This window comes from Echeneis naucrates, chromosome 13 (genome assembly GCF_900963305.1).
Source record: "Echeneis naucrates chromosome 13, fEcheNa1.1, whole genome shotgun sequence".
Classification (NCBI taxonomy): Eukaryota; Metazoa; Chordata; class Actinopteri; order Carangiformes; family Echeneidae; genus Echeneis; species Echeneis naucrates.
In genome coordinates this window covers 19,922,053-19,944,125 of record NC_042523.1, presented here as the reverse complement: position 1 = coordinate 19,944,125, position 22,073 = coordinate 19,922,053, and the positions used below count along the sequence as shown (strand labels likewise).

Sequence of the window (22,073 nt, the reverse complement as noted above, 5' to 3'; positions counted from 1 at the left end):
CATCACTGCAGGCGGTGACTTCAACACAAAACGGGCGATGTTTGGATCACAAACGGGGAAAGTCGGGAGCTTTTTCGGCGTGGTGACTTAACCGAGCCCAGTCCAGCAGCAGAGACTAGTTTAAAGTAAAAATAAAAACAAAAACACGTCGTTTTCTTACTAGTCCCCCCCCCCTCCCTCCCCCTAAGGATGTCGAGTGAAACTGTTTGGGACTTTTAACAACATCCGGACCGGAGAACAGCTAAGTTAGCTTAAAGCGCCGAACAAACTGACGTTAGCTCAACCGGCGGCGTCGGTTCTTCGGTGGGACACAGCTTTCACTTCAGCGGCGAGAGTCAGGTGGCTTTATCGGGTTATTTTTAACGTGAGCCCCGTGTTGCTGCAGAAGAGATTTCTTCTTTAAATCAAACGGATCTGTACTTGAAGAGAAACACACACTGGACGTTAACTCACCTACGGGAAGGTAAGAGAGCCTGTTTGTCAACACCGGCACATGTGAAACTTTGTTGGTGAGATGTTTTCCGCTAATTCTCCCCTTGAAAGTAATTGGATTATCAAAATTTGAAGTCGCCTGAGTACAAACAGTGACCTCTAGCTTATGGTTAGGACAATTATTAACTTTTTTTTTTTTTTTTTTTTTACCGGAAAAAAAGAGCAGCTGTTAGTACAAAAAACGCCCCGAAAGTTGATTAAAGTTTCCCTAAACAGCAGTCTGACCGGAGGAATGTGTTCAGACAGCTGCCGGGATTCATTCATTATTTCCTGTTCGTACAGTGAATCGGACACAATTAAGCAATTGTGGACATTTCCTTTTACAAACCGTCACCTGAGCTGGAAATTAAAATGTAAAATCTGATATGATTCCAGCGTTGTCTGGATGTTTAGAGAAATCACAGTCAAGCAATACCAACAGTTGTATGTGTCTGCTTCACTGTCAGTGCTTGCTGTGTAGTTTGACTTTTTTTTTTTTTTGCCAAAAGCATCTTGGAGCTCAGTTTAACCAAACTTTTCTGAGTTTGCATGTGGTTGACCATCCCTCTGTTTCAGGAGCTGAATGGCCTCTGTTGTAGCAGTGAAAACTGAGAAGCGACCTGCAGCTGATTCTCAGGATGCAGACTCAAATGCAAAGAAGCCCAGGTAAGATAAAGTGTTGCTCTAGCCAGCCATACATAATTACACGTAATTATGGTTATAATTATGGGATTGAAATCTTTGTTGTCTTTAGTTTTTAATTTATTTATTTTTTAAAAACCATTTCTACATTAAGGGAGCTTTTAATTTTGCATGCTAGAGTGCTTGAAATTGGTCTTTTTAACCTTCATGCTGTCAGAAGAATTTGGGAAGCAGCTTCTTTGGAACCACCATCACTCAATCTCTGCCTGCCCCAAAGGAAACTGCTGCCCAGCCTGAAGACCAAGCGAGCCCCAGAGTTGGTCCTGGTAATTGGCACAGGGGTGAGCTCTGCAGTGGCCCCCCAGGTCCCTGCACTTCGCTCCTGGAAGGGCCTCATTCAGGCCTTGCTTGATGCAGCCAATGACTTTGATCTGCTCGAAGAGGAGGAAAATCGGCGTTTCCAGAAACACATGCAGGAAGATAAGAATTTGGTGCATGTGGCGCATGACCTCATTCAGAAACTTTCCCCGGTAAGACTGCCTGAGCCTTTTCTGTGCCCTTCTTTTTTTTTTTCCTCTTGCACATGTACAAACACATGGTAGACAGACTGCCAGCTCACTGTCCTTCATTTAGCCTGGTCACAACTTCCATGGATTGAGATAAGAAATCTTAGGCTTATCTCATTAAAAGACCTATAGTGAAGTACACAAGAAGTGTTTGTTTGACTGGTGGGGAATTTCTGTCAATACAGACAAATACTGTATGTCAGTCAGTTGATGCTGGTTGAGTCACACATGCAATAAAGGGCTGGATGATGTCTTTCACATTTATTGGTGTTTATAAAAACCACCAGTGCACAAATAGCCTCCAGGGCTAGGTGGAAAAAATAGCAGGATAAAAGCAGGCGAATGTGTGTTTTTTGTTTGGTTTTTTTTTTCAGCCACCTATGCTTTACTTAATCAAGGCTTACAATACATTTCTAGCATACAATTCTGCATTGCACAGGTTTTCCATGTACCAAAAAAGGTATAATTATATGGTAGTTTGGTTAGTCAGTGTGATAATGTTTTACTTTCATCAACAAAAAGCAGACTACATTTACCACAAGGAGTTCTTCAAAATTTGTTTAGTGAGCACTGCCAACTTTTGAAAGTTTCTATTTTTCAGTCTTGTATTCACAACAATTGTAAATTCTCTCAAAACCCTATTTCCCAAGCAGAAATGATTTTACAGCGAACTGGAGCTGAAATGTGCTAGGCTTGCTTGAATGTGAAAGTCAGAACTCAACCTACCTTAAACTGTGGATATCCACAAAAATGGTTTTGGGGAAAAAAAGCTGTATGAGTCATTTTGTTAAGAAATACTTGTATCAAGAAAGAAAAGAGACAAACAGAAAAAAAGGAAAGCTTACAAGGAACACAATATCAAATCAAATTTATTTATATAGTGCCAAATCATAACATAGTTACATCAAGGCACTTTACATATAGAGCAGATCTAAACCAAACTCCACAGAATTATTTAAAGAGACCCAACAAATACCTCTGTGAGCATGCTCTTGGTGACAGTCACTTCTAGTAAAAATACTGGAAGATAAATGAATAGAAAAAGAAATTCTCACGGGGGGTGGCAAAAGAAAGAAGATTAATTTCTTCACCTCCTGTTAATATAATATTGTGTTAATTTTTTGATTTCCAGATAACCCAGGTTGGTTTTAATTGGACAGGTTTGTTCTGGAGCAGAGCTGCCAGATGGGAGCCTTAATGCCGTTTGCCTCCTGTGTTAGTCATGTCTCATCGCACCTTTGACATTGATAAAACACGCTTTGTTTCAGCCTTCAGCCTGTTGTCACAAAGGGAACAAATGGCTTTTATGGCTTTATCTATCGTGTTTATTTCAATCCCCAGTTGTGCAGACACCAGCCCACTGCTGTTGGCCACAAATGCAGCAGGATCTAGCATGCTGAGAAAAAAATAAGCATGGAATAATGTGAACAGACAACCACCCCAGCCCCCAGCCCAGATTTTTCCATTCAGACTCAGTTCATGCACTCCCCCCACCCAAACAGCAAGCACACTGTAAATTACAGCAGAAGACATGAATGAGCAACAATATATTTCCTATTTTCCACCTCAGCGTGTTAGCACTCTATTGTCAGCTGGCTGTGGAAAGAGGAGTTTCCATATACTTTGAACATAATATTTGCCCCAAAGGTTAAAGCTAAATTCAACACATAATTCACTCAGTCTTCACTGCAACTTATCAGACATGAATCAGCTCTTAAGATCATCAAGTATGTATTCATTGCTTACACATAACTGGGAATTTCAATATGATGTCAATAATTCTGGAACGTCTAGTGAGAACCTCCCTTTAAAGCACTAGAGGCTGTGAGTTAAATCCACTAACAGTTGGCCAGTGAGAGTTTAACCCACTTATCATTAAACTGTGTATCAGTTGGATTATGGTGGTCTGCAGGGAGGTAATGAGGGTAATCTTAAAACTCAATATTAAAACTCAAAGAGAAGGAATTTTGTCCTAAATCCTATCACGCCTTTGACCTTGGCAAAAACGAGGTTAATTACAACTTTGCTGACTGGTTTATAAATTCAAGAAAGAAAGAAAAATTTTAACGGGGTCAGTGGGGGAAACATTTAATCATCAGCTGATGAACATTTGTTGATGGTTCATGTTTTCAGTTTGGATTTTATTGCATACTTCAGAAAGAAACTGTTTATTAAATTAGATAATCTAAATCTATGAAAGTGCTTATGCCATTGTCAATACAAAAGGAGCCGTAACTGTGCGTAGATGCAATTCAAGCTCGAAGCTAATTTCAAAAATAATCTTTGAGAGTAGAATAAATGTTTAGCTATTGGCAGTTGTTTACTGACACTTTATTTATTACGTAAGTTGTGAGACCAGCTCAGGGACCGTGATCAGGATGGCTGCTGTAGACACTATGGGGATAATGAGCTTCTTCCTGTGGAAAGGACTTCTACAGTTTAGCCCATTAGAGCTGTAATCTCTGGAAGCAAGCGGAGCACTTCCCTGTGCGAGAATCACCTTGGTCACTGCGTCTACTCTTCTACCCTTTGCTATACTTAGCTGCAAGGCTCTTCCTGTCACATTTTTTTCTCTTTTACAATAGGCTCTGCCAGGTAAGGCTGAGCTGTAAACCGTCAGTCATAGCAGACTCATGGCGTGAGAGTTGTTCCCAGAGGAGCTGTAGACAGGATCATAGAGAGTAAAAGAGGGCTTTTTTCTCTTTTCTTCTTCGTTTTTTCCCAAAATAAAGATCCAAGTTGTCCATGAGGAGATATTTTGAAAACAGGCACACACACATGACAGGTTCCTGAAATGTAAATTAAGGCATTTAAGATGTTGGTAGGAATTCCTGTGACGACCTGCACAAAGCAAAACTTGCTTTTCTGTTATTTCAGAAGCTTGGAAACCTGACTGCTGTCTTTGAGTATTTGGTTGTCAAGTTATGGGTTATAACACGTTATTCATAAAAAAAAAATCTACCTTAATGACTGTTTCATACGGGAAAAAAAACACTTTTGAGCACAGTAATTTAATGATTACCAGCAATCTATGCAGATTTTCTTTTCTTTTTTTTTTTTTTGAAACTTGAAGGACTTCACCACTTATGTTTGTGTTCAAACAAGTTAAAGTAGTGACGATGGGGCAGTCCAATGCTCCTATTAAAATACACTCACAGCATAGTACAGCTGTGATGAAATGTTTACCCCATTTTTATTAGGTCACAACATGGAGGGTTGGAAGCAGTTTTTAGCTCATCCCTGATGTTTGGTGGTTGACTGTTGCCTCAGTGACGGAGGGAAGGAGGGAAGGCGCTCTGGGTTCAAACATGCCTGCTGGCTTGCTGGGGCCCCACTGTGGTTATGAGTTCCACTCTTGCCGATGTGACTTTCCCCCAAATACTCCCATCTTTCTTCCACAGTCCAAAGACATGCATTTTAGACTCAGGTGACTCAGCCCTGTGACAGACTAACAGCCCAAGGTAATAGCTTTATAATAGATACTTTTTTGTTGTTGTGAAAAATGGGCGGCCTGCAGGCTAGGTTTTCGATTTGACACTTTCACATGAGCAGTGCTTCAGTGGTTATACAGAATGTGGTGTTTATTGTGACTTCCTGTGTGCGCTCTTGATGTAGTTCATCTCCCCTCTGGCTTTGATGGTAATTGGGTGCTGTTTAAAGGTGTAAAATTGATCCTAAGTATGCAGATGTGGAGGATATGGCCTGAAGTCTTAAAACTTAGTTAAGATATTTTCTGCAGTAATATTATCATGACTGCCAGCAAATTTTCAAAGCAGCTGAGAAGTGTGCCAGCTTTTTAATAATTCTTCACACGTGCACACTCTAGATAGTAAAAATGTGGAGTTCTTTAATACAAAACATCATTATTTTTATTCCTTGTTACAGAGGACTGGCAATGTTCGATCCACATTCTTCAAGGACTGTCTCTACGAGGTGTTTGACGATTTGGAGTGCAAGATGGAGCATGCGGGGAAACATCTACTGCGCTCAGTGTTGCAGTTAATGGAGAGTGGTGCACTGGTCCTCACCACTAACTTTGACAACTTGTTGGAGATATATGCAGCTCACCAGGGCACCAAGCTGGAGTCTTTGGACCTGACAGATGAGAAGAAGGTAAAAGTTTTCAGATTGTATTGTGTCATTGACTGATTGATCTTTCCTGCCACAACACAACTGAGTCAGCTTTCTCAAATGAGGGCAAAGTTCAGGAAAGTATGCCCTTAAGCAAGCACTGAAATTGTACCAAGCTCAAAATGTAGGAGTTTTGCATAAAAAAAAACAAAAAAACTTTTGGGTTTAAAATTTAAAATATAACCTAAATTCCCTAGATGAAGGAAATCTCAGATAGCTGCATCCAAATGGCATCTTGTCCTCTGAGTGATTGAGCTGACTCAGTGACAGATCAATTTGTGTAAAATTCTTTTGAGCTAAGTTGTCTGTTAGTCAAATGGGAAAACATAGATAATACTTTGAGCTGAAGGAGCCTTTTGTCTCTGACAGGTGGAGTAAGGTTAAAGTTCTAGTCATTACTCAGCTGCTGTTGAATTTTATAGATTGAACAATATTTGCCTTGGTTTCAGGCTGCAGTTAAGAGGAAGTATGGGATTTCTAAGTAAACATAGGTTTGTTTCCTTTCTGACCAGTTTCTATATTACATCTGAATTCACCCAGTTGTGACATTTATTGTTAATTCCATATTATAATATAGTTCATTTGATTATTTAAGTACAAAACAAATTTACAATAATTAATAACAGTTATCCAAGAGACGCATCACCGTGCCTCTCAGTCCTGGTATTTATGCCTCGTCTCCATCAGGGCTAATATCCTCCTGCTGCTGTTCAGTGATTTTTACACTCTACCCAGCTAAAACAGGATTGAGTGCAATGGACTGTTAAGTGTGTGTGCATGTCTAGGTGTTGGAGTGGGCTCAGGAGAAACGGAGGTTAAGCGTTCTGCATATCCACGGCGTTTATACCAACCCCAGTGGTATTGTACTGCACCCTGCTGGCTACCAGAACGTTCTGAGGAACACTGAGGTCATGGTGAGCATGAAACTTTTTTTTGTTTGTTTCTAACCCAGGAATGCAGCCTGGTTAAAATTTGCATTTGTAAATAATACGAATCTATGTTACTATATTGAGTCAGAAATCGCTGTACCAAATTGCTTCAGTACCTTAGAGTTTCGTGTTTGATTGATGTATTGCTGCTGGGTTCAACAGCGTGAGATCCAGAAGCTGTATGAGACCAAATCGTTCGTATTTCTTGGCTGTGGGCGCACAGTAGACGACACCACCTTTCAGGCTCTGTTCTTGGAGGCGGTCAAACACAAGTCAGACCTGGAGCACTTCATGCTTGTACGGCGCGAGGATGTTGGTGAGTTCAAGAAGCTGCGTGACAACATGCTGGATAAGGGCATCAAAGTCATCTCCTATGGTGACGAGTACGGCGACCTACCCGAGTACTTTGAGAGGCTGGCCAACGAGATCTGCAACCGTGATGTCTCTACCAATGGCTGGGGTAAGGAGGGGGTTTTTTGATCATGGGTCACTTTAAGAGGGGATGGGGGGTTGTGGTTTGTTTGCTTTTTTTGGCTTAGCTTTTTGTCATTTTTATATTGCAGCAAGGGTAAGTAGGGTTTGGGGTTTAAAAAAAACAAAAAACAACAACAATCTGGAAGCAGCCTATACCAAGAATGAAATATCAGGTTATCTTCACTTCTACTGCTTTGATTTTTGACAAGTTCCACAACTTACTTATTTAAATACTTTGTGTTCTTTGTATGTATGTTTGACACCTGGAGCTACAGAATCTAGTATTTCTTGTGGCTTTTAATGCTAGTCTGATTTTGTTGAGACTGAGTTGAAAAAGCAGTTGTTTCAGCATGAGTTAGAGCAGAGTTTTAAAACTGGCCTGGAAACAGAGGCCAAGTTAACCTGCTGTGTTGCAGATGTGATTTACATTGTTGTTACTGGTTGCGGCTTTAGAAAATAGCTTTTTCTGTCATCATCGCTCTTGGAAAAGTGAATGTGGGGTTGGGTTTTACTGCGTTTCACTTCAGCACATTTGATTAATTTACTCTGCTTCCTGAAAGGAATACAGCATGTCTGCATTTTCTAATTATTTTTTTACCTCTGCCAACAGGATCTCCTTCACAAAACGGCGAAGAGCAGCAGAATGGATTCAACACACAGAAAAGCCTCCTTCAAGGTTAGGACTGAATGCTTCTCTTTGAATTCAGACAATGGAAATGAATTCAGACATTTCCAGAATAACACAGCTAAGCTCTCTCCAAGAGTCTTGATTTCTTACTGCATGCTGATAGATAGAAAATCCAAGTTTTTGCTTGGCTTTGGTTGTCAGAAGACCTGCTGGTTTTTACCTTTGCACAACGTTACACCTGGCTTTGCAGAATTGCATGCATGGCAATCAGTGGCAACATTTCAGTTGATGCTCTTTGTAATTCAACTGCTCACTCAAGCCCATCCCTTCTCTTTTTGCCCCAGACTATCATTCCTGACAGGCACACGGTCGGGATCTATATCAGTCATTTTCCTCCACAGCTCTGTCGAGAGATCAGTGTTTTTCAAGTAGTACTTGGTCACGATTTCATTCAGTGGACTTAGGAATTCCAGGAACATTATTGGCCATGGGAGACCTAAAAGCTGTCAGTATTTTACAGATGTTTAAAGGTAACTATCATTGACCTCACAGTTCCCTCTGTACTGTATTTAAATGTTGCTGAAACCTCGACGTTTGGAATGCTAACTGCGAGTTACAAGTCCACAGATGATTCAATGATATGCTGCTTTGATTTGGACATGAAATAAACAAGAATGCAGCTAAACTGCACCACTCTGACCTACCTGCCTGATAATCAGAGGCAAGCTCTAGCGCACACGTTCTTAACTGGGGAAGGAAAAAAAGAAAGTCTTGGTGAGGATTGTTTCTGTCGTGCTCGAATGTTAAACTAGGAAAACTTGATTTGCACATAACTGGCAGGGGAATGTGAAAGGTGGAAAATCTTCTCAGTCACGGATGGTTACTTGGTTTTTCAGACACATTTGTGGTATGATTCTGTACTCAACTGTAAGTTCAGGAGAGTGCTTTCATAGCAGAGAGGCTCTGCCAGTAGCAATCACTTTGCCACTCCTGTACTGAAAATAAAAAGAAATGTTCTTTGTAAGCCTGTTTTTGTATTTTTAATACTTGCATGTGTTTTCTGACATAGTATTTATAAGTACTATTTTCAAAATAAAGCTTTTGGTATCCCAAATTTTCCTGCTTTCATTTTTCTTATCGTGACCATACTGCAACAGACTAAGGGAGCTCCAGACCAGGTTCTTCTTCATCACAAGACAGAACAAGTTCCACTTTACAGGCTGTCGTAGCAGATAGCAGCTTTATTTAGAAATGTTTACATTCTCATAAATTAGCTCAGATCTTCTTTAATTCCTGACTCTCATATTGCACTAGCACAAATGAAAGGGGGGGCTTAAGTCAATTAAGACATTTCCTCATATAAATGAAGAATAAATCATCGGGGGGAAAACAAATAAAAGGCCCATAGAACTTAAATTGACCACACTTAGAGGGAAGTCTGCGGACAACCTGGAAAAATAAAAATAAAATAATATACAAAATACCTCTCTAGTTTTTAAACATGGATTTGTAAATCAAAGGATCATAGTCTCCATTATGTAATAATGTGTTAATATAGTGTTAGGGGGATGAGGAAGTCTGGAGGATGAGGTTCACTGTGTAATGTATCTGAGACAAGTGCATTGCAGTTGTTAATGAATTTAGAGGATGTAACTTACTTCCCCACACAACAGTGGAGCAGCGTTGACAGAGCCTGGTCTTTACTATTCCACAAATTCATGAGCCATTTTAAACGTCGAGTACAACATCTACCGATTTCACTTGACCGTCTGTAAACTGATCAGATGCCCTCCTTCAGACTGGCAGGAGTGTTGGACCTGAACTGCCATCACTTGACGGATGATCACCCATGTAGTGAAAGTGTTAACTAACAAGACAGGAGACAGATAGGCACTATGGTCACTAAGCTTTCCTCAGGCACCGGCAGCTGCTGAAATGTCACATCCAGCAAGCCTTCACAACCTGACCTCATTTACATAAAGAGGGGAAAACTGACTGACAAAATGCCAGGTTGGGAATTTGTTTTGTAAGTCTTTACTGTGTAAACCAGTAAACACATGACATTTACAGCCAAAACCCATTCAGCTAAAATGTCATTTGTTTTTTAATTTCAGGCTGATCTGAGGTACTTTTCAATCTGGGCCAGAAGTTTAAAAGTGATTCAAAGGGAAGCTGCTCTGGCTTTGTTGTCAAATGATCCATCTTTCAAAATGCACACTTGTCCGTTACTGGGAGAATAAAGCCCCTGTGCATGACACGAGTTCGTCAATAGACGCAAAGTAGAGAGGGCACGGTAGGAGGATGAGAAATGCAGGCTAGCACGGCTGGAACATCTCACGGCAGTGTAGCAAAAGTATTGTTGGCTTCATTTGCGACGATGAATTAAGCAGCAGAACATACAGCCACTTAAGCCTTCATCAGGGCTCCGACCACGGCGCGGGCATTGAGGCTGCGCAGGTCATTGTAGGTCTGCCCCGTACCCACAAACACAATGGGCTGGCCTGTGATGTACGTCATGGAGATGGCTGCACCAACCTTTGAGAGAATAGCATTATCAGCTTTGCAACTGCTAATTATTGATTTAAACAACAGCCACAGAATATACGTTAGCATCAAGAGTCCACATAACGTTCACTATCAGACAACATTAAAATACCTTGTCGTCGATGGTGTCAAACTTAGTGAGAACAATTCCATCAATGAGCCGAGGTTTGTCAGACATGGAGTGGTCTGCCAGAGCCTGATTGAACTTTACCTGATGACATGAGCAGGACAGATGAGTCACTCATGGAGAAACATGATTGGAACAGAGTTAATATGTACACTGCCAGCTTTCCATCTCACTATTTACAAAGTGAAGAGGAGAGGAAAACACAGGTCTGTGGAAACATGATGAATGTTTAACACGGCAGCAATTCACTGGGGCAACACTGACCTCTGCTGGACAGTTTTATCTCTAGACATCAATTTTATCCTAAAGCGTTCTCTGCCTGTATGCAAAGCTGAAGCTGATTCATAACCACAAGTCCCCGCTTGAGTCAGTACTATGTTCTCACAGCTGATCTAGTAACTGAGACACAAATGTTTCATTAGAATTCAACTGTGTATGTCAGTGACCTCACCAGCTGATCAACTGCCTCGTTCCCAACCAGAGCCTCCCCAACAAACAGTACTAGATCGGGCATGTTGACCGCAATGAGTTTGGCCAGGGCTGTCATTAGGGGGGCGTTGTCCTGCATACGCCCAGCAGTGTCCACCAGCACCACATCAAACCCCTGGTTGCGAGCTGCAGGGATGAAGCACAGGTTTCAATGTCACTGTGGGACATCGGTGATCAGGTAATATATAGTCAACTAGAAAGAAAGCATTTTACCATAGGCAATGGCCTCCATGGCAATCCCAGCTGCATCTTTCCCATAGCCCTTCTCATAGAGCTGGACTACGGGCCGTCCTCCGTGCTGCTCTGGAGGATGCAGAGAGTTCAGGCGGCGCTGATGAGTGCGGAGCTGCTCCACTGCCCCGGCACGAAATGTGTCACAGGCTGCAATCAGCACTGTGAAACCATTCTCTATCAGCCAAAAGGAGATCTAGACCAAGACCAAAAAAAAAAAAGTATGCCAAATTAACAATGACATTTAAAAAAGGAAGAACAGGTGGAGCTGGGCAAATACTCACTGTCCTTTTTTATTTTTACAGCTTCGAGAAAAGGCCTTTTGCATGGGACAGGCTTATAAGTCATACAAAGATATTCAAAATATGTATTCACTAAATGTCAGAAGTGTCATCTGCAGGTTTCCTTACGCCAAAGGCTATCAAAATGAGTTTCAGCGGTGACTCATTGTGAGACTTATTTTAACCACAACATGTTCCTTAGTATCTATGAGCAGAGCTACACTTCACCACAAGGTCAATAATGCAGAGCAAAACTGGTGTGTAAACAGTCCACAAACCACAGCAGGTGGTTGATTTTGGGTACATATCAGCGCGCTTTTAGTGCTTCACCTTGGCCAGGTTAGTGGATTTTCCAACCCCATTGACGCCACAAAATGTGATGACAAAGGGCCTTCGCTGGCTCTGCGCCTCCATCACATCTCTCAGAATATCCACCCTTCGCTTGGGCTGCAGTATTTGCACCAGTGAGTCCTGCAGGGCCTGCTTTACTGTTGAGGTCACAGCTATCAAAACACACAAAACACACACAGATGAGGTTGAATCGTGTGGCCTGAGATTTTCAACATCTTTGATACATTTTGTTTCAGTCCTGATACTAAAGCCTGCAGCTTTCATATTATGAATCACACGGAAAAAAACGAGGATATGCTAATCCATTTACTTCAGCAATCATGAAGTTGATACGGGGGAAATGTATTATGTATCTATAATCACATATTGTTCCCATCATCTAGACTGGACCTCTCACAGAAGGAGAAGAGAAAAACGATACAGTGAATGAAGACAGATTAAAAAAGGCAATGAGGATCTGCTGTCTCTTGTTGGTACGTTACATAAATGTGTAAATGCACTTACTGGTGAATGTGCCCATGACTTTGCCCTCCAGTTTTTTGGCTACAGAGTCACACAGCTGGGAAGAAATGTCGGCTGCTACATTCTTTGCTACACAGCGACAAATGAGAATTCATTCACACACACATTCAGACAATTCGTCCCCATATCTGGCAGAATAAAGAAAGTGAGAGAGAGGTGTGTGTGTGTGTGTGTGTGTAATATACCAATGAGGTGGTCCCTCATCTTCTCCAGCACGGGCTCCATGTCCTCACGGGTCAGGCTCTTAGAGCCCACCAGGCCCTTCAGCATCCCAAACATGCCACCAAAACTGCCACCCTTTTTGGAGCTGAGATGTAGAAACAAAGAAAATGCTTGTTCACTTTGCACTTATATTTTAGACAAATGTACCAACATTGTGCCATGACAATTTCTCACCTTGCCCTTCTTGTTTCATTGACAACCACTCTCTCTTCTTCCTCCATCTCCTCTTCCTCACTGGACTCATAGTCCACGGGCAGCAGGTCTCCCTCCATGGAGCTCACCTGCATCCCCTAAAACGCACCAAGAGATCAAGGACTTATCTTCACAGCCCTAATATGTGCCAAGTCAATTCGAATAATGCGGTTGTCTCCTGAAGGAGAATGGATACATACTGGGTCATTTTGTGCCTCCAGGTTTTGTTCGCCACCATTGGGGGAACTGCCTCCATTGCTTTCACTGTAATCCAGGTTCTTGGTGCTGCTGCCACCCATTTCCCAAATACGCATTTGTTTTTCTCTTGGTTTTTGAGGCTTGGGAGACTTACTTTGAAATGATATAATATCAGAATGACACAAGGAGAAATAAGGTTAGACCAGCTTTACACTGAGACACTGACATAAGAAGTAAGAGTGACTATTTCAATGCGTATTTCTGGTGGAAACGCAACAATTTTATCTGTGGTTTTGACTTGTTAGTCAAAATACAAGCCAATAACACTAGTAACTGATAATTGAGTGTGATGCTAGTGTAAAGACAGTCAAAATAAACCTTTACCTTGGTATATATTTTTAGAATCTTTTTAGCATCTCACCCTGCTTTTTCAGTAGTTGTCGCCATGCGTTTGCGGAAGAACTCCTCTCTATTCTTCTGTATGACCTCCTCAGAAGTCAAGCCCTGGTTGCCATTCTCAACCATTTTCTGCCCTGAAGATGTGGACTTGCCTTGATCCAGTTTGGCAGGCTCAGCTGCAGGAGCTGAAGAGTATACAAAAACAAGTTGTGATTGAGACGGTATCACAATACACATAAAATAAGTTATATTAATGAGCCACCAATAACTGCACATACCCTCCTTTTTGGTATTTTTATTCTTCTTGCCCCCTTGCTCCTTGCCTTTGACTCCACCCTTCGTCTCAATCATTGACTTCACAGTTTTTTGGGATTTCTCAGACTCCTTAAAGGTTCGCATTGGAGCGTGGCTCCGAGCTTTGCTGCTCTCCTCCGCCTCCCTGACGGTCAGCACAAAGACAACAAGAGGTGTTTTTCGGTGAGTGAAGCATGTTTGTGTTTTTTGTTGAAATAAACTCACAACTTCATCGGCCAGTATTTGATGTAGATAATGTCAACACTTTGACTGAGCAAAAACATGAGATGTGAGTGACATATCTTTACCTAAGAAGAATCTTGAAGTCATCCTCGAATTCAAAGTTGTTGTTGAGGAGTTTCAAAGCTCCCTTTTGCTCCAGCTCATTTTTATAACGATCCCTAAAATGAAGCTGGACATCATCTATGAACTTGTCCACGTATGTCAGCGTCAGGATCTTTTGAAAACCCACCTAAGAGAAAACAGAGAGAAGAATTAAACAGGAACCATTCTCACACTTCTAATTAGCTGTTCAGCCGAGAGACTCACCACAAAAATCAGCTCAAACTCATTGTCGAGTTTGTATTTCAGACTCAGGGCTTCGTGAGTGAACGAGTTGTTCCCACTTCGCTCCTGAAATGAAACATCCCCACAGGAAAACAGACGTGACATGTCAACGGGAGCTGAACACACGTGTCTCAAAAAAATTAATAAATAAAATAAAATAAAAACACAATAAGGTGATTATTCAGAGAGGAAGAGGTCGCATGTTTGGCACAACAGCGCTTACGCAACAAGCTAGCACTTGCTACCTGTTAGCCTTAGCTGTCGGAAGATCGCCGGGGTTTAACATAAACACGGCGGGCTTTCAGGGTCTCACCTGGAGGATCACGGAGCGGATCAAGGCGTTGACAGGCCCCGTGAAGGACTCGGTGACTCCGGCTCCCTGAAAGCACCACAACACTATCCCCCCTTTGCTGAAGATGGTGAAGAAATCTAGCATCTTGCCTCACGTATCTGGATTAAAAACACAAACACACACACACGGCGTCGGGGGGTAAAAAAAAAAAAAAAAGGAAGGGGGGGAGGGGTTAAAAAAGAGAAAAACAACAGAGCGAGAAGAAATAAAGAGATATAAGTTGTTTTTCAGAGCTTTTAATTCAATCTTACCCGTTAATACTTGGGGGAAAGAAAACAACGATGAAGCCCACCACCGGCGTAAAACTGTTTCAGACACGTCAGATGCACAACCAGGAAGTGACGTTTACTTCCGGGAACCCCCCCTCCCCCGCTCCCCCGGAATTTCCCGCATGCGTAGTGTAATCGTAAGTACGCTTCGCTTCAAACTCTTTCTCCGTTTAGAGCCGTGAAATAATTAATAATAATAAAACGCTCATTTTGTTTGATTGTTTCCTGCAGCAATAGCAGCAGCAGCATTTCGGTGTTAAACGCGAATTTTGTCCTCTGATTCTCCATATTTTTAAACCATGACTTGGTTATATGAAAATGTGATGCACAGATCGGTAATTCTGCACAACAGCCAAGAGGCTCCATCATTAAAACACACAAGTACTTCCGTCGCTAAATTTAGTTTAGCATCTGCTCTGTTCTTCTGTTTCCTCATGGAGCATTTTTACTTTTTTTTTTTTTATTTTTTTTACCAAGTCAGATGCATTTTCTTCTTTGGACAACTGGTTTCTAACTACAGTCATTTATGCCAATGACTATCATTAACACTGGAAAAAAAAAAAAAAAAAAAAAAACGTTAACCGAAAGATCAGTTATGTGTGAGGTTCAAAACACTTTGCATGTAAAATTTGACTGTGTTACTTCCTCTTTTTTCCTGTGATGTCAGTGACACTCAAACTTTGGTTACAGAGTTTTCACTTTGTCAACTTGGTGTTCAGTTTGTTAGAGCCGTTCGTGCTTTAACTACAGTATGAACCACACACTAGAAGTGGAAGCTGTTCAAGATTTATTTACAGGAAGGATTTTTAGTGGAATCGAACAGACATGATGATCTTAAGAACATGCATGGTAAGTTAAGGTTTCATACATTTCTCTGATGTAAAACCAGGTTTCTTTCTGTTTGAATACTTCTCATTCCTGTTGTTAAATCTTAAATGCTTACTTTTTCACTTGGGTTGTGCAAATTCAGAAAATCATTACACTGCTGTGGGGTGGAAGCAAATAGTTGACACAGATTGATTGATGATCAGATTGATGATAGCTTAATGCAGTCAGAAGTCAAAAATATGGTCATATATTCTTTTAGGTTGGTTCCAAAAACTTTTTAAATCAAGAACATCTTCGTCGTCACAGGAGCAAAAACCTAAAGTGACAGGTCCATCAACATCATCATTCAGCCTTTCATCATCACCATCATCATCATCATCATCATCATCACCACCGACAACTCCTTCCAAACTTCAAGCGCCGCCATCTTTCCTGAGCTCCACACAGAGATGGACACGACAGTATGACCTGCTTGTGTGCCACAGCCTTGCCGACAGTGACATTGAAGAAGCTAAACGGCTGGTCTCTTTCCTGGAGGCTTCACCCTGTAGCCTGAGGTGCTTTCTGTGGCAGAGGGACGTCTGTGTAGGAGGTGCAGTTCCCACTGAATTCTGCCAGGCTGTGCAGGAGAGCCACATGCAGGCTCTGCTCATCACCCCGAACTTTCTGCAAGAAGAGTGGTGCAAGTACATGATGCACCAGGTTCTTGCGGAGGGACCCATGTCCAATCGGCTGATTCCCCTGATAAAGAATCTGCCCCATTCTCAGTATCCTCACGAACTGAAGTTCTATATCTACATCAACCTGAATTATAACACTGACAAAGCTTATACTCGCATCAGCATGACTGTGTTCAACTGTGAGTAGTGGAAACAATTGTTTGTTCATGCAGCTCCATTCACAAGCTTGATCTGCAAAAAAAATAAATAAATAATAAATATATATCTGTATATGTATATGTTAAATATTATCTTCTTGTTTTATTCTCCAGACCTCGAAAACCTGGTTAAAAACGAAAGGGCACATGAGCACAGCATGGACAGCTCTAGTGGTGCTGATGGTGGAGAAGCCAGCTCAGGAGCAGATGAACTGATCCCAGACAGTGACAGTGCTGAGACTTCAATTCCAGTAGAAGAAATGCACCACGTAGATGAGCACCTTTGAAAACATACGGAGAAGTGGGTTTTTTCTGGATGGAAAAAAAAAAAAAAAAAAAAATATTGCTGCTATTGCTTGAACTGAACTGATGCCATTATAGAGAAAGTAAACATCTCATCTCAAAACAGGGTGTGTGGTTAGGATGTTCAAGTAGTGAACAGGAAATGGTTTTATTCCAAGCAGTGCAGGGCATATTTTGTCATGTCTGCCAGTATTTTGCAATCGCAAACTGCTACCTCAAATGGATGCCTACTGTGGGAAATTGTGTCTGTTGGCATGCAGCTTCTTTCTGTAGCATAGCCTACATACACCCTGTTCAGAAAAAAGGGAACTAAAGCACACCTCTCTTCATTAAACAGAGAGAAACAACACTTAAGTGCATTGGACAAGTCCTTTGCGATATACACTGCAATGTTGGTTGCACGTCACAGTCTGTTGCTCTGCAGCTGCAGGATGAATATTGGTGGTGGCGTCCTCTGGTTAGAGCACCATCACTATGCACTTGAGTGTTTTGGCTAGACCACAGAACAATGCAAAAGGGTGACTTGGTCCGATGATTCATGTTTTGGGTGCGTGTGTGTGCCATTTACTTTGGAAAAACAGGACAAAGACGAGCTGGTGGAGGCAAAGTTCTGCCTGGAAACTTTGCACTTGCACATTATTAGGCAGGTGATCGTGTTATGATGTTGTAAATTGTTTTTGCCACTGGGTGGTGCATTTTCCTGTACAGTAATATATTTGTATAAGTGTATGATTATATGAGAGAGGAAAGGAAATACCCACCGTTAAATAATGGTGATGAGGTAATCTGGACCGAGCTGGATTGTAGGTACAAATAAGGCAAATGTAGCAAGACGAGACAGAACTTCATACCTTTATTAAACACAGAAAGATATCAGATAGATATCAAAGATATGGCTCTGACCTTCTGTTATTGATACTTTTAACTGAGGCGTTTTAAGCCGAACAAACTCTGAACATGTTGAAGATTTGGAAGGAAGAGCCTTTCTCCTCCACCCAAAGATCCCAAAAATTTAACTTTCAGTTTTCTGTGCGGTATGACTGAATGTCCTTGGCAGTGCTTTGCCCCGTTAATCAAGCGAGCTGGCAGTGTGGGATTTTAGGCTGTTGGCATTCCAACGATGTAGAATATCAGTGTCCATTGAGTCAACTGGATCATAACATTTGATTCTTTTTCTTTCTTTTTTTTCAATTTGACACAAGCAAGGTTGTTGGGTTTTTGTTGTTTTTTTTTTTACCTTTTATATGAGGCACCATCTGCTTCCAAGAAGGGCTGCATGTTCCCTTTCACTGACTTTTATTAATGCTGTATCATCTCCCGTTTTCCCATCCCCCTAAACAACAGCAGACATTTAGGACCACAACAAAAGACCCTTGATAATCGTCTCTTTCGTGGCAAGCCAACATCGTAGCAGAAAAATTTAGACTAATCTCTGAAAGGCACAGATGTTCTACGAGGCTTTTATTTTTACCATAACAAATCCTTCTCCAGATGACACACACATTACATACACACAAACACACACAGTGGGCTATCTAAATGCTCACTGACTCCAGAGAAAAGCAGTTTCTTATGGAAAACACATCATATGAAAAGTAAACTTCCAAGGCACTGATGCAGAAGGGTAAGGTTTCGATCTGTTTTTATTATTTAAAGTTGGACAAAACAGGGCAGGGCCACAGAATATGCAAGTATTACTTTCATTGACAAAAATAGTGATAAATACGACAACATTATTTTCTATCATGACATTAAACCTTTCGTATATCTCCGCTAAATTTAACAAAATGTTCTGATTTTTAATTATTCACAAATTATCATGTTATCATATTATCATTGGATTTAGAATATGGGAGGTGCCCAACAAGGAATTTAATTATTGTTGGACAGACAAAGTTAAGCTAAGCAGCTGCTGGCTTTTAGCATATTTCGTGATTCATTTAAGTTATATCTATCTCAAAAAGCAGCGAGGGCTGGAGTTTCCCTCTATATGTGCCTACATGTTGAGGTTTTAACCAGTATTAGTAGTAGTAGTTTGATTTTGTCCATGCCAGTTCAATGCAAATACAAAGTATTTTACTCTTGCTTTTAATTATTCTTCAGAGTGGCAAACCTGATCAACTGATAAATGAAAAAAGAAAGAAACCCGAACCAAAACGAATCAGTGTGTACAGACTAGTATTCACCTTATTATTAAAACAGTGTAGTGCTATGTACCCAACATTTTTTTTCTCACTAATAGTTCCTAGTTAGCCTAAAATGTTGTAGATTCATACTAGATAATATATATATATTATTTCATCAATTTTCATTTTAGTTTTTTTTAGTATTGAGATGATTAACAGAATAAACACATGTTGACTTTCAGGATTAAAACCAAGGCCACATCTTGAACAACCTGACTAGTTCAACCGGAATCAAATCAAATCAAATCAGATTTATTTGTATAGCGCCAAATCATAACAAAGTTACATCAAGGCACTTTACATATAGAGCAGGTCTAGACCAAACTCTTTATAAATTTATTTAAAGAGACCCAACAGATCCCCCGATGAGCAAGCACTTGGCAACAGTGGCAAGGAAAAACTTCCTTTAAGAGGCAGAAACCTCGAGCAGAACCAGGCTCAGGGGGGGCGGCCATCTGCCTCGACCGGTTGGTATGAGAGAGAGAGAGAGAGAGAGACAGGCAGGCAGGCATTGGAGGGGGGGGTGTAGGCAGGAACATGTTGTTGCATGAAGTTCATGGAGTTGAGCTGTAATACAGATCTGAAAGGCCCCAGACTGTGTGTCAGCATCTCACCGCTTTTGGCTACAAAGCAAAAGTGAAAGAAAGCAGAAGTGGAGGCCTCAAGATGGCGACCAACAACAGCATGGAAAAGCATTTAACTGTTAGTCATCATGGTAGTCTCTCCTTGGTACGGTGGACTTTTCTGTCTGTGGTGAAGAACCTCCGTAGCAAAGCACCAGCTCGGATAATTTAAGGCAAGAGCAGGATATCCAAATATGACATTGGGTTTATTAGTAATTTTGGGCACACAGTGGAATGAGACAAACGTCCCTCACGTCAAATGCAAGTGCAGAACTTTACAAGTAAAGTGAAAGATGAGCTTTAAAACTGAGTAACATACATACATACACACCATGCTGTGTAGTTCCTTATTAACAGTTTTCACGTTTTGCAGAGTCAGCTCTTAAGTATTGAAAGTGCTAATAATAGGCTTGTAGAAAGTGAGGAGGGATTCAGGCTGTCTCCACCCATTACCAGGAACAAGTCATGGTCCTTCATCCAGAACCAGCAAACATTTGCTCTGTGTGTAATTTATCAGTTTACATTCACATAAACAGTTTTCTTCCCAGAAGATAGGCGGAGATACCGAGATAGCCATTTTTCAGACTCTACCAAATTTGTATTTGAAAAAAACAAAAACAAAACAAAACCCAAAAATATAAATTTGAGAACAAAGTAATCTTTTTAATTTTAAAAGGCGACATTTAATTTCTCCAGTAAATATATCCTTCATATGAAGTGCCAGGCCTGGCAGAAGCTGGGTTTTATCTTGTTCCTGAGCTGTCCGTTGCAGTGCGTTATCTCCTTTACAAAGTGAAATTTACAAAATCACAGCCAACAGCAACAAGACATTGACCAGATGTTGGTCTCTCTGGGAAAAATATGTGAGCCAGATTGAGGTGAACAAGGGACAAATCGTCACGATTAATTACTGGCAATGAGAAGTGCATTAAAAAGTATGCTGTTACAGCAGTTCAAACGCTTTGAGCCCATTCACACTTACACGGTATTCAGATGTGGCTGGATCTGTCTGGATCAACATTGATTACGGCTGAATTTAACCCTTTAGTTGTCTTAGAGGTCAAAAATTACCTGAGACTATGTTTAACAGCACCGAAAACCCCAAATCATCCTCTTTTATCTTGAAAAAAAGAAAAAAAAGAAAACGACTTTTTCTCCAGTGAGCCAACCATTAGAAAAAGTGAAACACTGCCTTTATCCATATTTCCATGACAGCCGTAGACAAAAAGGGACAAAAGACAAAACTACAGCTTTCTTGTGCACGTGCAGCATCTCCCCTCCAGTGACCCCACACATGAAGTTCCCAGAAAAAACAAATGTTTCTTGAAATTTTCAAATTTTCCGACAGACATTTCTAATTGCCTACTAAGACAACATAAGATAAGATACAACTTTTTTTAGCCAAGTTATATAAAATAGTTAAATAAAATAACCACCAATGCTACCAATGGGGGATGATAAAAGTGTGACAGATGACAGGTGGGGGGCAAGCTGTAACGTGAGCAACTGGGCAAGTTGTGCCCTGTGCTTATTCGGTTCCGTTCCCAGCCTGGAGCCTTCCTGTGCAGAGTTTGCATGTTTTCCATGTCGGTTCTATGGAATGGCACCCTGTCCAGAGCGAGTTGAGGTTGGCTCCAGCAATCCCGTGACCCGGAAATGGAAACGTGGTAGAAGATGGATGGATGGATGATGTCCACTGATGAAAATGCAGTCTTTCTGCAGTGTGAAGAGGGAAAACCCAGATATTCACAAAGTTTGTGCTGAATGGCAGGTGAAATAGATTTGAGACTTGAAATTTAATTAAGCTGCTGTATTTTAGGGGTTTAGGGAAGGCGGGTAATTTTTGACCCTGAGGACATGGGGTGTATACAGAAAGTGAAGACAGCACGAGGGTTAATACAAAGAGCATGGTATTGCCTGACTTGTGGACACTCACAGCAACACCTGTCGATCCCATTCTATCAAATGTAGATTACTTTGCACAATAAAGATACATCTCTGAATTCTTGTCCAATATATCACTCCAGTCTTCCTGAGAGACATCATTTCCCACACACTGGCTGAAAACAAGACAAAACAAAGTGGATGATAAAGCACGCAGGGAACGGCTTTTCAGTGTCAGAAGTTCAACTAAATGCATGAGAAAGTTTGAATCATTTAATGAAACGATGCAGCAATCTTTTGTCAACATGAACATACAGTATCCATACACATATTCTAATTTTTAAGTTGGCACCCCCAGAGACAGACTCGAGTCAAATGAGTAAATGTGATGTATCAGGGGAATACTTAAAATCATCCATCCGTCCATCCGTCTTCAACAGCTTCTTCTGTTTCCAGGTCACGGGGCTGCTGGAGCCAATCCCAGCTCACATCG

At 41.1% G+C, this 22,073-nt stretch overlaps 3 protein-coding genes across 5 annotated transcripts; 2 read left to right on the top strand and 1 right to left on the bottom strand.

Moving 5' to 3' along the window:
• The first annotated feature begins 9 nt into the window (after positions 1–9).
• Positions 10–8,972, top strand: fam118b (family with sequence similarity 118 member B). The gene is made up of 8 exons (XM_029517890.1): positions 10–463; positions 1,048–1,137; positions 1,391–1,643; positions 5,565–5,792; positions 6,596–6,724; positions 6,902–7,199; positions 7,824–7,889; positions 8,186–8,972. Exons 2-8 carry the CDS (start codon positions 1,055–1,057, stop codon positions 8,197–8,199), a joined length of 1,071 nt encoding a protein of 356 aa, XP_029373750.1. The 5' UTR covers positions 10–463; positions 1,048–1,054; the 3' UTR covers positions 8,200–8,972.
• Positions 8,973–9,062: 90 nt separating this feature from the next.
• Positions 9,063–14,948, bottom strand: srpra (SRP receptor subunit alpha). 2 transcript variants are annotated; one of them, XM_029517887.1, is made up of 15 exons: positions 14,862–14,948; positions 14,572–14,708; positions 14,241–14,324; positions 14,000–14,163; positions 13,676–13,836; positions 13,420–13,582; positions 13,001–13,151; positions 12,783–12,898; positions 12,572–12,693; positions 12,369–12,455; positions 11,844–12,016; positions 11,215–11,428; positions 10,964–11,127; positions 10,498–10,596; positions 10,248–10,376 (listed from the first exon to the last, which is right to left on the bottom strand). In XM_029517887.1, the coding sequence occupies exons 2-15, from the start codon at positions 14,692–14,694 to the stop codon at positions 10,248–10,250; spliced, it is 1,950 nt and encodes a 649-aa protein (XP_029373747.1). In that variant the 5' UTR covers positions 14,695–14,708; positions 14,862–14,948. The 2 variants fall into 2 exon arrangements, with proteins under 2 accessions (XP_029373748.1, XP_029373747.1); XM_029517888.1 differs by lacking the exon at positions 14,862–14,948 and having other exon boundaries at positions 9,063–10,376; positions 14,572–14,694.
• Positions 14,949–15,454: 506 nt separating this feature from the next.
• Positions 15,455–16,994, top strand: tirap (toll-interleukin 1 receptor (TIR) domain containing adaptor protein). Of its 2 annotated transcripts, none has more exons than XM_029517955.1 (3): positions 15,455–15,728; positions 16,014–16,566; positions 16,699–16,994. In XM_029517955.1, the coding sequence occupies exons 1-3, from the start codon at positions 15,705–15,707 to the stop codon at positions 16,869–16,871; spliced, it is 750 nt and encodes a 249-aa protein (XP_029373815.1). In that variant the 5' UTR covers positions 15,455–15,704; the 3' UTR covers positions 16,872–16,994. The 2 variants fall into 2 exon arrangements, with proteins under 2 accessions (XP_029373815.1, XP_029373814.1); XM_029517954.1 differs by having other exon boundaries at positions 15,967–16,566.
• Positions 16,995–22,073: the final 5,079 nt, after the last annotated feature.